General features: G+C 38.9%; 1 protein-coding gene across 5 annotated transcripts in view; it reads right to left on the bottom strand.

The window, feature by feature from the left end:
• The window catches only part of NTNG1 (netrin G1), a 312855-nt gene that overhangs the window by 43565 nt on the left and 255572 nt on the right, over positions 1–13718 (bottom strand). For 2 of the 5 annotated variants that reach the window (XM_077765550.1, XM_077765547.1), the window contains one exon: positions 1482–1616. The exons of 2 other annotated variants lie outside the window; for them this stretch is intronic. In XM_077765550.1, the coding sequence (XP_077621676.1) occupies positions 1482–1616 (135 nt within the window). Of the gene's footprint in view, positions 1–1481; positions 1617–6795; positions 6964–13718 lie in introns of all 5 variants that reach the window. One more of the 5 variants, XM_077765551.1, reaches the window with a different exon arrangement.

The following is a 13718-nucleotide window of genomic DNA, read 5'->3' as shown; positions in this document are numbered from 1 at the left end:
CTTCTAATGTTCTTCTCCAGTATGCCTGGAGATGCTCACCTCCAGCTCCTCAATCCCATCTTAACCTTGGCATACTCAATTGCAAATTTCTCAAATTCTCACCACAGTTCTTTGCTACTCACGGCAACAGGATGGCAGTTAATTTCAGTTTGGCCATACATTACGTAGAAGGGTGGCTTACAGATAACTATAAATTCCACAAGTGGCTGGTGAAATACTCTGTATGGTCTTGGACTTGGCTTTAGACAGTGCTTGCATGCTGACATTGTTTTCAAATGAAAAGTAAGCAAAAAAAACCAAAAAACAAAAAACAACACCCAAAAAAAAAAACAAAACAAAAAAGAAAAAAACCAAAAACAAAACCCAACAACAACGAAAAAACAGAAAACAAAAAAACCTGTCTAGAGCTGTGCTGTCCAATATGGTAGACACATGTGGCTATTAAGCCTTGCAACATAGTCAGTCTTAACTAAGATGCTCTGTAAGAATAAAACACACACTTGATTTCAAATATAGTATGAAAAAAAATGTATCTTTAAGAGTTTTGACGTTGAATGATACTATTTGAGATATTTGGGTTAAATATAATAAGTTGTTAACATCAATTTCTTTTTAAATGTGGGTAACAAAACATTTAAAATTCCACATGCGGCTTGCACCATTTTCTATTGGACTGCACTGCTCTAGAGGATTTGCCCGATAGCTCTTTAATAATAGCAAGCTAAATGTATACGGATAGACTAGTAAGTTAGTGCATAATGGAAAAGCAGAAAAGGTTATGAATGACAGAAGGAAGCTTCTGCCCAGATTTTTAAATTTCTGTTCCCTGAACGCACCGACATGCCACCTGCCTGAGAAGCTTTTACGAAGGTCTGATAATCCTCAGAGAAATGAGGCCGAACCAAATGGCATCTGTCTAAGGCTCGCTGCATGGTGCCTAACCTCAGAGGCTTAAAATCAATATTGATTTTTGTCATTATTTTACCCTGGCATTTAAATATCCCTTAGATTTATTATGCTGAGGTTTTTGGTTCAGATTCAGTGGTGGGTGTGATAGCAGGGGTGGTTATAAGTTATGTAGATATCATTTAATTTATGAACTCTGGAGCTTTGGGGTAGCTTTCAGTTCAAGAAATATATTAACCACATCCACATCACCCTTCATTTTGCGGCGAGGACTTCCAAGCTGGGTCCCTATTGTGCCACTTAATTTATGGTCTGGCCAGGTACATGGATCTGGGTACAATATTTCAATATAAGTTGCTCCTGCATTCAGAGGGGAAGAGGATGGGCTTCAAAGAGGTCGGCTGGACAGCTGATGGATTGCACTCTCTCCTATACATAGGTGGGGGCCTTAAGTAGCTTTTAGAGCTCGTCAGTGGCGTGGGTCTTTTTCTGCTCTGAGAAGCTGCACACAGCGGCCTGGACAAGCAGATCAGCCATGCTGCAACAGGCAGAGGGCAGCTCCCAGAGTTACTTACGTTGACAGCCGTAGTGCCAGGAATTTCCCGGCAGACACTCATCACACTTAGGCCCTGTCGTTCCCGTCTTACACTCACAAAATCCTGAGCCATTACAACGATCATGGACTGAGCCCAAAGGGTTACAATAACACTCTGTAGAAACAAGACAACACACAGGCTGGAGACAAGTCTGCACGGCTTATAGGTTATCAACACAGGAGCGTCACTTAAATGCATCACTTACTTAAAGAAAGATGTCCTCTAATGAAATGCTTTGGCAAATACAGCTATTTCAGGCCCCTTTATTTATTTCCTCAGCCTTCCATGATGCCGTTTTTATGATCTGGGAGGAAATTAACTGAAAACTTCCCAGGAAATAAGACATCATGCTCTTCATGGCTAACAGATCATAATAGAGATTCTATTTGCTAGGGCATTTTTAGATGGTTTGATGAGCACCATGAGAAGTTTGTATATCAGGAATAAATCAATATGCCATCAGTGTAAAATCTGTTTTAAATTATTCAAATGGCCTTATCTGTTACACTCAATATTTGAGAACTGCTGGACATTTTTAAAGTGCAATATGAATGCACTTTGTTCACTCAAACGCATTTTTACTTTATGATATGGGAGAGCACTTTAACTTATTTATATATATGCTGTTTTGTGATGAGCCTTTAGATACTCTATCTGCTAGGCATGTTACTATGGTGTTTATGTGGCCTAGATTAACAATCCTGGAAGAAAAACAAATTTTGTAATCCCAAGTAAATTTCAACATAGGCATAATTTGAGACATATATTTCATTATAATCTCTCCTGGCAGGACAAAACAACTTTGTATAATACAGAGTAAACAGAGTATTTTCTGGATTCCTCACACATTCTCATACAGGATATTTGTACTTCTGAAGCTCTGTTTTCCCGAAAGGCTGAAGCCAAAGTGGGAATTCCTTAGGTTTCCATTAGTTTGAAAGGTAACAACAGCCAGTTTGCAGCTTAGTTTCTTTCCTTGTTACCTCACTGTATAATCTCGGACAAGTCATTATGCCTCTCTACCTCTCAGTGTCCTTTATATTAAAATGGTGGCATTCAAAGGTTTTCTTGTCAAAAAACAAATAAAATCATACCAACCAACCAACCAACCAACCAATCAACGGAAGCCCTGAGAGCTTCAGCTTAATAGCATCAAGTCTAGCATTTTAGACTGGCAACAGAGATTCAAGGTTTAACATTATAGAGAGGTCAGGAAGTTTTGTTCTGGTTTTATAATAGGGCTTAATTAGATAATGTCTTCAGAAAATGTGGAGGACCTTACGATTATGCTTTATTTCATGTTGTTTAGCCAGTTTTTGAGTTCTGCATTATTGTGATACAAGCATTGATAAGATTAATAGTGTGGCATATGAAGGTAAAACTAAAACTAAATAAACTAAAATGTTCCCTCCTTGCCTGGCTTGGTTTGTACTTAATAACTAGAGTTTTATTTTAAGTCAGAGTTTTCTATTTTAATGAGTGTACATGGGAGTTGTTTAAAAATTTTTTTAAATAGTAATTTTGTGTGGCTTTAAAATGTTTTGTGTACATATTTATACTATAAGTCTGCACCTATACTTATTCAACATTTAATATGTTTCTTACTATTTCAAATGCATAAGTTGACAGTGAGTCACCATCGTTTTGCAAACCAGGGAGTAAAGTTACATCCGGCCAACAGGAATTCACATACTACTCTAGTCAATTAGCCCATAGCAATTATATTCATATAGGATTTAGATGCAAAAAAAGTAAACAGAATTTTTTAAAAATGTGGAACACCTAAACCAGTGATTGTCACAGGAAGGGTGGTAAGTGTAATCTTACACAAACAGTAGTGAAAATAAGTGACAAGAAGTGTGATCTACATACCACCTTATGTACAAATAACTTAGGTTGTTAAAGAATATCACGTATAGGACCATGGTCAAGGGTAGATATTGGCGACGGCCTTGGAGTATTGTATTTTATTACATGAAATCAGGAAGAATATGCAGGACTGTTAGGCTAAAAAACATTAATTATTTTTGGAGTTTGATTAAAAAGTTATACTACAATTGATTTATAGGTATTAGAAGTGTTTAGTCTATGGAAGGCACCTCTGATTACCCGATCTTGGGTTTCAAGGGGAATACAAAGATAATAAATCATAATTTGAGATACATTTAGTAGCAACTGCTGAACCCTGTGTTTCATTCTGCTGTCAAGCTTGTTATTGGAGATTATTAGCAGTGATTACCCAAGGTCATGAACCACATACCCTCTAACTTCCTGCTGAATGCTTGAGTTTATATAAAACAGAAGCATGCAAGGGTGTCATCTTCATGTAATTGCTGCATCATACAGGGTAATTACATGCATCTTTGGAAACATGGCTGTGCTTGGAATCTGTATGAAAACGGGCAACTTCACCAGTAATCACAAGGCAGCAACCACTGTGGCAACACAGAATAGCCTGCATTTTATATTTGTCATAATATAAAATGACGCAAATCATTTACGACATCTATTTCAATGCAGTCTGCTTTCTATACAAAAAGGTATTAAACTCAATTATTTGTGATATACGCTCTTAAATTGAATTCTCAGTCCTGCCTCAAGCCCTTTGGGGAGCTTAATTGTGGAAAAGAGTGAATACTTTCATGCTTTCCCTTAGAACAAACCTTGGCAATAGGGAACCACAGGCTACCACTGACCCTCAGAGAGCAAACTCCAGCCTTAGTCTGGTGCATAGGCAGCCCCTCAAGTGGGAAAAGTGGAATGCATAGCTCTTACAGGACATAGCTCTTATTGTTATTGATTCATTGTACATATATATAGACTAAAGACAAAAGATAGATGATAGCATATACCAGCTAGCCACATTTTCCAATTCATTCTTTACAGTTTTGTGCCTTAGAAAAAGGGCAGAAATTGAAGGAATTTTGGTATGTGGGGGAATATTATAGCCGATTTTAATCGTGCCTAAAAATTCTCATCTTTGTGTTTACCAATTTACTTGGTTTGGAGAGTATAAAATACTGAATAGAAACATGTTTGCTTCAATAAAATAAAATTCCCCAAAGAGAATTTTAACTAACAAACTTTCTAGAAATGGAGAAAACAAAGGCTCTTGATTTTTTTTTTAGGCAGGAGAAGAAATGTATATTAAGCCTTATCATATTTCATCACTACTTGATGTTATTTGAAAGAAAAAAGCTAAACAGGCTGTCTTCCTGTCTGTAGATAATCAAACATAGATTTACAAGAGGACTAAACCTCTTAAAATTGACTAGGAAATGCAGATTTTATAGTTTAAAAAATTACCTTAGGACTGGAAAAAGGCCAAAGCTCATAAGAACAGAATACTCTGTATAAAACATATTGGGACATTGTTAAGTTACCTGCTATTGGAAATTTTATGGAATCAAATTTTTTCTCTGATTTGTTTAAAATAATATGAAATTAACACTGTAAAACATGTTAATCTTAGGTATTTTATAGAAGTGATTTTTATTCTTGCATTCGTATTTATTTTTTTACCTTTTGTTTCTGTATTCATAGGATGACATTTATATATTTTTACAAATGACATTCAGTGAAGTGTAACTCTACATTCAAAATTCAGACACCTACATGTCTTTTGGGTTATTAATAGCCTCAATCTTTGTAACCCCGATTGCTATAAAGGCCACTGAACTACTGTTCAGTAGTTCACTCACAGTGGAATTGCTACTGTCATCCAAAAAGCATACCTTAAGTAGAAGTCTGACAAGTTTAGTTTTGCTAATTATGTCAGGGTAGCCAGGAGAGGGTGTTCAAGCTTTGAAGTCAGGAAGCCAACTCTTTGCTAAAGCTGTATAATTTGGGCCAATCTGCCTTACTTTTCTCAACTAGAAAATAGAGGAATTTATCAGTGGAATACTTACCCCCTTGGTTTTGTTAATGAGGATTAAGTAAAACAAAAAAACACATCTGCGAGTCAGTTCACAGTTTCCCAAGTGTTTCCTGTGCCTCCCATATAATCCCTTGTCTGACCAGGAGTTCTGAAAGGACTTACCTAAGGCATACAGCTTTAAATAGCAAACTGGGGCTTGAACCCAGCTCTCTGGCCTCTCAGTCCAGTGATTTCTCCACTAATTCACAAATAATAAATAAGGAGGCATTTGGAAAAATAGAACATACTCTAGGTATTAACAGTATTATGTAAACTTGGCCTAATTGAATTCAAAACAACCTGTAGATCTAGTTTACATGATACAGGGTGAGTAGCCTAATGACCCAATCAGAAAACAATGATTTCTTTTGGATTTCTTTTGGATGGAAAAACCTCCTGTCATTTTTTCAGCATGTGTTTTCTATTGAAATTAGTCTTTATGTGAAAAGGTCTACTTTTAAAATTAGTAGCTAATGTATTTCCCTACTGGTGTGGTGACACGTGTACCTTGGCCATTTCAAATATATGCATTTCTTCAATGTAAATTGTGAAGTGAAATTCCATTTATTGTTTCTTATTTTTCCATCAGCTCCCTTTCTTAAAGACAAGTTCCACTGTGCAAAAGTTAGGAAACTTTGTTGTGTGGGAGAATCTCCAGGTGACCTGAGCAGTGGCCGTGGTGGGGAGGGGAGAGTGCTCAAGGGAACCCTGTGGATCCAGTTTTCCCTTATTTACCTTGGAAGCTAAGAGAATTAGTTGCCTACAATAGTTCTGAGAAATCTCTTTTCCTTTCAGGGGCTATAGAAAAATTAAATAAATGGAATTTCCTTGCTATGGATGGAAAAGTCAGGCAAACTTCTATATGACCAGTTGCTAATGACTGTCCATTCCAAATGGTAATATTTTTAATCAGTCAGTATTTGTGGATTACCAGTTACGTGAAACAGTTTATCCTAATTTCTCATATCTATAATTAAGTCCCATAGAATGAGTTTTCATTTTAAAAGTTGAAGGTACAACATAAGACTTTAAGATCAGTTTGATATTACCAGGTTGTAAGATATCATGCAAAAAAAAAAAAAAAAAAAAAAAAAAAAAAAAAAAAAGAAGAAGAAGAAAGAATAGTAGAAAATTCTTCACCTTCTAAACAATATTTTCAACTCATCATCTTCAAAGCAACAATAACATAAGGATTCAGAATATATCCCCCAATTCAACTGGCACAAGAGAATTTTAATTCTACCACAAGGATGTTTTCTCCATTGAGAAAGTTCATTCTGGCTCAGCCGTGGTGCAAATCAACAGCCTCTTCACCTCGAATAGCTCCCCACAGCTCGAAAGGCACAGAACAATAGCTGAAATTATAATGGAACTGACCTATGCACACATTCTCATCGTCCAGCTGTGCAGAAGCATTTCTGAAGTAGCCCAGCCTGCATAACTCACAGTGCTGCCCTCTAGTGTTGTGTTTACAGCTCACGCAAATGACTGTGTTTAGCAGATCGATATAACTGCATCGATTGGAGTGGCCGAAGCATTCACAATCTTGCAAGGAAGAACAGAAATGTATACAGAGTGTATACAGTAGCAGAATAATAGCACACTACATGCTTGGATAAAATGAGGAGTGGAGAAAAGATGGCAGAATGGCATTACATCTATGTGATGCAACATGACACGTGGCTACCACAGGTGGTTGTGAGTGGCATGGAAGCAGCATCTGTTTCAAGCAGGATAGAAAGGTTGGACATTCAGAACATGACCAAAGAGTGTTAGTTCTTGGCATACAGCATGAACAGAAGCATTTGCAGGTGTACACCTTTTAAAATTTGGGAAGGCTCAGCTGCCATTGATGCAAATGTCTAATTTTTGCACACTGAGAACTTCATGGTCTTTACATCACTTCCCCCATCATTTCTTCATATTTGCACTCTTTAAAAAAAGGGAGGGAAGTATGTGAGTGTCTAGGCTTGAGCCTGCCATCACCCATGACTCCTTTGTTTAGTTTCATTATCATTTATGTTAAGACAGTAACTCGGTCAGGGTTTCACAGAAACTGTGGAAAATTTAGTAAGGATCTGGACAACTTAACAATTCTGTTTTTTTCCAAATGCTAAGAGGAGAGACAGCCTTTGTAGGCCTTTCATCAGGCCAAGTCTGATGTTTGTTTATGTGTGAGAGAAAATACAAAAAAAAAAAAAAACCCCAAAGAGATGATTTGTATGGGAAAAGTGCTCTGAAGATTTCCTTTTCATCCAAATTTCAAGCGGAGTCCACTACAAAACAAGGATTAGGCAGCTAATGATTAAGTACCCCCTCCTATTTCCTTTTCTTTGTTTTCGCAGAATGTTGGAGGTGCCTCTGAGGCTGAGGTCCTGACGGTAAGAACTAGACAAGGAGATGGGGAAAGAGGAGAGCAGGTGGGGAGGGGTGGAAAGTGGCTACATTTTCTCTTGGTTGCATCTCAGCTAAAGCAAGAAGTTATTCATCTAATTCAATCTTTTTCAAAAAAGTGGTAAAGACAAAGCCTTAACCAGTAGCAATCACTATCAAATCAGACAGAAAAAGAAAAAAAAAGATGGAAGGAGTAAGTAGGTGGGGAAGCTAATTTGTCTTCTCAAAATATGGGGATAGACCTAACTGGACATTTATGAGGAAGATCAATGGCGATACTGCAAACCTTGTCTTTCTAAAACTACTCCTATTTTTATGTCTGGCTTTTATTTTTACCTCACTAGGAAGCCAAACACAGACACTGCTTGATCCCATTCATTCATTCATTCATTCATTCAATAAATATTTTATTGGATTGAGCTACCATATGCCAGGCACTATGCAAGGGACTGAGTTAGTCTTTTGGCCTACATAAACTTTGGAAATATCGCATTTGATGAGCAGAGTAAAAATGAATAAGCACTGTCAAAATGAATTAGGAAGAGTGACTGGATTTTTTTTAAACATGCTGATACTCATTGGAATGGTGTGGATTCATTTAGTGCAGAACCAGTTACTACAGCAGAGAGCTGAGGTCAAGGTCCTAACAGAAGAAAATCAAATCTGGATCAAAGCAGAGAACAACTGGATGTGGTAAAGAGTGGAAGATACCAGGATTAGGGGCCATACCCTGGGGATTCAAGATGCTTAAAAAGAGAGGCAAGAAGGGAGGGTCCTGAAAACAGCCTAGTTCATTCTTTTAGGGGAGTCTAGCTTTGTCTTGTGTGTGTGTGTGTGTGTGTGTGTGTGTGTGTGTGTGTGTGTGTGTTGGGGGCTGGAATCTGGAGGAAGCAGAGCAAGAAGGAGAGCAGAGTGGGAAGGAGGCCTATTCAGTAGTTAAGGCATGCCATATTAATAATAATAAAACAATAACATGGGGCGCCTGGATGGCTCAGTCGGTTAAGTGTCTGTCTTCAGCTCAGGTCATGATCTCACGGACCTGAGTTTGAGCCCCGTGTCAGGCTCTGTGCTGACAGCTCAGAGCCTGGAGTCTGCCTCAGATTCTGGCTCCCTCTCTGCCTCTCTCCCTCTCTTTCTCTCAAGAATAAATAAACATTAAAAAGTAAAAAACAAAAACAAAAACAATAACAACAAAAATCATAGAATTACAGATCACCAAATTAAATTTTCTTAGAAAACAAACATATCACTCCAATACACTATATCTTCCTGAGTTACACCTTGTTTATGCTGGCAATTCTGACTTGCTAGGAAACCTAAAAGGGCTCTATAATCTTCCTTGGTTGAGGATTTGAAAGAGGGAGAAACTTTCTGGTCTAGAGCCACCCGACAGTAGTGGTGGCAGTAATGAGATCCAAGTGCCAAATCTAATTGCTTCCTAAGGACTTCTTCCAAGCTGCCTGGAGCTGCTGTGTGGGCACCAACAGCCCTGGCCTCTGGCTCTCCCTTCTAGAAGAGGTTCCTTGGTGGCTGTTTTTCATATCCCCATCCCAGGCTGGCCCTTCATGCACCCAATATAATTTACCCAGCTTTGAAAAAGGCTGGAATTACACAGAAGTCCTTGTCATCAGAAAACTAGTTTGGGGGGCACCTGGGTGGCTCAGTTGGTTAAGCGTCCGACTTCGGCTCAGGTCAGATCTCGTGGTTCGTGGGTTCGAGCCCCGCCTTGGGCTCTGTGCTGACAGCTCAGAGCCTGTTTCGGATTCTGTGTCTTCCTCTCTCTCTGCCCCTCCCCTGCTCATGCTCTGTCTCTCTCTGTCTCAAAAATAAACTATAAAAAAAATTAAAAAAAAAACTACTTTTGTGGGTAAGGCAAATATATGGTTAGAATAACTAGAGAACAAAAGAGCACATGTTAAGAAAGCCAAACAGTGACACAAAGTGATCTAAGGAGAAGTTCATTTAACTTGAGGGGAATTGGGAAAAACCAACTTAACACTGGACTTAACAACAGGTCGTCTGTGAGGGCAGGTTGGGGTTGTTAGAAAAAAAAGAAGTTTGAGGGGAAAGGGGTGAGCATTTCAGGTGAAAGGGGAACAGAATGTGCAAAGGTATGAAGCTGGGGAAAGTGTAGAGAATAAGGCTGGAGAAGTTTCATAAATCGGTTCCTTCATGGGTGTTTGAAAGATTCTGTAAGATTTGCTCAATGGCCAGAACTACATGCTGAGCTCTATCTGACAAAGTTTTATCCAAGAAATAAAACATATCTACAGATATCCAAATTCAACACTTTTAAGACCCAGCCCACGAATCTCCATGGACGCATCAAATGTCACACTATTACTATTACACTGAATTCAATGAATAGTATACGTTTTCATGATGACATTATTTGTTTCTGGGTCTTGTTTGAAGATCAATTAATTAATTTTGGTAGGAAAAGATAAATAATGTAAGTTGTACAAATAATTATATATAAACCATACCAGCTAAATGCCCAATATCAATACATTTATTTTAGAAGATAAGTAGATATTAAAATGTCTTTTAATCTAGGAAACAGGGTAGTGACTTGATTCTTTTAAAATTTCTAAGACTTTTCTGAGACTGCAATAAAGCTGTCTTCTCTGGCCATGATATATTTGAGAATGTAAACTGACAAAAAGATCTTTGAAAATGATTTGAAAAACATGAGAGCACTGTATAAATGCAAGACATTTCAAATGTAATTATTAGGCTGCTGTATAACTTTTCAGCATTCTGTTAATCTACCACTCTTTAGGAGCTAGTCTTTCCAAATAGGCACAGAATCCTTGAATGATCATTAACGATGTAGTCTGAGTTACATTATCATATTAAGACCCTGCAGGGATGATACTACTAGTTCAATAATTCTTTGATCTCTCAATTCATTGACCTACCATGTCCTTCCTCCCCTTCTTACAAAGTATGAAGTCCATGGTCCATCCTTACAGTGAGTTCCTTTCATACGTTCTCATCTCCCTTGCCCTCTAGTGTCCAACCCAATTATAGTCTTCTGGGAAAACCTGTCCTGCTTAAATCCAACTCTTCAACTCTCCATCTCTTCATGCCTACACCTGAGCAGTTTAAGGTGGCTGAAGATTTTCTCCAACTATTTTGAAACAAGTTTCATTTTAAGTTTATAACCATAAGCCTCAAAGGGACCTTTAGCGCTGCCAGGAAACCCTTCCTAAAACAGGGGACTTCTGGGTCACCACTCTCTCTTGCTGCTTCTTCTCCACCCATGATTGTTTTTCTCTCTCTTTTCCTCTTGGTCTTTTCTCCTCAAATGCCTCGGGACTTAGCTCTTGGAACTCTTTATTCTTTGGGCTCACCCTAGAGCCAGGGTCTTTACCCGGTCTCCAGACGTTATACATCATCTATTTGCTGACCTTTCCAAAATAGTTATTTCAGCCTAGATCAACTCCCCAGTTAGTGAGACTGCCTCCAGACTGACATATTCAACTGCATTCTTAGTCTCCATTTGGACATTTACTAGATATCTCAACTTCAACATGTTCATAACAGAGTTCTTAGGTTACCTTCCCAAACCTGCTACTCACCCAGGCAGCCCATCCTACCTCAGTAACGGCAACTCCATTCCTCCAATTGCTTAGCTCAAAATTCCTGACATTGTTCTTGATGTCTCTTTTCTTCTCATCCTTGACAACCAGTCAATCAGCAGATCTTCTTGGCTATGCTTTTTAAAATATATTCTAAATCTCACCACCTCTTACTATCTTATCTTGAGTTAAAGGCACTTGGATTATTGCTGTTGTAACCAAACGGCTCTCCTGGCTTCCATCATAGTGATAGCTCTTCTCCACACAGCAGTCAGAGTGACTCTTTCAAACTTAAATTCAGCCATGACATCCCTTTGTTTATAATCCTTTATAATGGCTTTCCAGGTCATTCAGAATAAAACACAAATTCATATGCATTCGTTCCCAACTGATCTGGCCCCTGGCCTCCCTGGTGGCTCATTGCAGTCACTTTCCTTCTCACTCATTGTACAAAGCTTCCATGTTGTTTTGCAAACATGGGGGGGACCTCCCTTGGGCCTTTGCTCTTGCTGGTACCTCTGGGTAGAATCCTTTTCCCCTAGACACCCCTGTGACTTGCTTCCTCATTTTGTTTCTGGGTTTCTGCTCAAAGAAAATTTTGTGACCACTCTACTGGAAATAACAGCACCCCCCCATCCTCCTGGCCTAAACATACTAATCTTCAATTTCCTAATCCTATTTAATTTTTTGTAGAACTTATACTATCTGAAAAGTATATTTAAAACAAATCTTCTCCCCCATACTCTGAGTATAAATACATGAGTGTAGACTGTGTTATGTTTACAGATGTAACCACAGAGCTCAAAACATCTCCTTGGCACACACTAAGCACTCAACAAATGCTGTCAAATGAACATAGCCATGAATCCTAAGTGATGATCATCCAGTGATGATCCTAAGGTGCCTTTCTTTGCAAAACAGAGGCAGGCACAAGAGGAAAGTTAGGTTTAAATACATTCCTCCCCATGTGAATTCCATCAGAGTCTGGCTATATCCCATACATTCAAGAATTTAGAAAGCAACAGCCACACCACAAGGTGTAACTGAGTTACTGATTATCTTAGCTGACGGTTGTCTATATGTCTCTGCAGATCAGTTTAAGGAGAAAAAAGGAGACTTTTAAAAATTGCTATGGTTTATGTAGTTTTTCAATCTCAAATTGCATTGTAGATGATTTTTCATTGCTGCTGTGTAGACAAGCTAGTGGGGTCATCTAGAACACACAGCCACGCTGTGGCAAGGAAGTGTTGGCAGCGCGTATTTCCTGAGAACCACCTCATACCAGGGAGCAGCGTGAGCCAGTCCTAAGGAGTCTAGTGCAGTTTCTCGGCCTTAGAACTATTTACACGCTGGGTCAAATAATTCTTTGTTTTCCTATATGGTGTATTTAGAAGTCTCCCTGGCCTCTACCTACTAGATGCAGTAGCAACCCTCAAGTTGTGACAACCAAAGTCCCCTGGGGGGTAAAATCCCCCATATGAATCTACAACATCGTATAAAAACAGTTATGATAAGATAATACGGTACTTAGCAATTGGCTAGTCAAGACCAATAAAAGCTAGGGATGTGTTAGAAGGAGTATTGGAAGTTGGCTTTCTAGATCAGGAAGGACCCAACCCTCTCCTTAAGTAAAGGTTCTTTCTGACTGACACTGGCTGGAGAAGGACTGGGCAAGGAGGAGTTGCCAGAAACAGGAGGTTGGAGAGAAAGAGAATGGAAGAAAAAGAATGCTAGAAGGGGAGGGGTTAAGCTTTCCCTGGTGTCTTCTGTCTTACTGTCTGCCATGTTGCCTCTCATCGTGTGTTACATGCCTATGTAAATATAAGATCAAGTATTCTGAATGTGGCACAGGTAGTTTTTCTTTTTGGCCAAATTAGGAAAGCTGTGAAAATCCATTTTAGTCACTCAAAAAAAAACCCAACCCCCCCCCGCCCCCCCCCCAAAAAAAAAACCCAAGCATTTGGGAAAAAGAGTTTAGATAGAAAGTGAAGGAATGAGAACTCTCAAAAAGTATTTTCCCCTCACTACATGAAAAGAGTCACCCTGCCTCTGAGGGGCCTCCTCCAGGGGTGGCCATGATGTGGCTGTAGCATCTTGCTCGTCCTTACTGCACCCCTACTCTATTTTGCAACCTTACGTAGCTTTTGAAGCTATGTACATCAGTTGATGACAATACGGATTCTTTAAAAGGTAAGTCAGTAGGTGGATTCTTCCTGCCTCTGGAGATGTGTTAGAACCTCATTAGTGCTGTGACCCCAAGAAACTGGGGCTTCAATGATGCAGGGTCAGATTCCAGGCCTCTTGTATTTCCAGTGTACTTGA

The sequence above is a fragment of the Crocuta crocuta genome, unplaced genomic scaffold (assembly GCF_008692635.1).
Source record: "Crocuta crocuta isolate KB4526 unplaced genomic scaffold, BGI_CrCroc_1.0 scaffold274, whole genome shotgun sequence".
NCBI lineage: Eukaryota > Metazoa > Chordata > Mammalia > Carnivora > Hyaenidae > Crocuta > Crocuta crocuta.
This window is presented reverse-complemented; position numbering and strand designations above follow the sequence as displayed.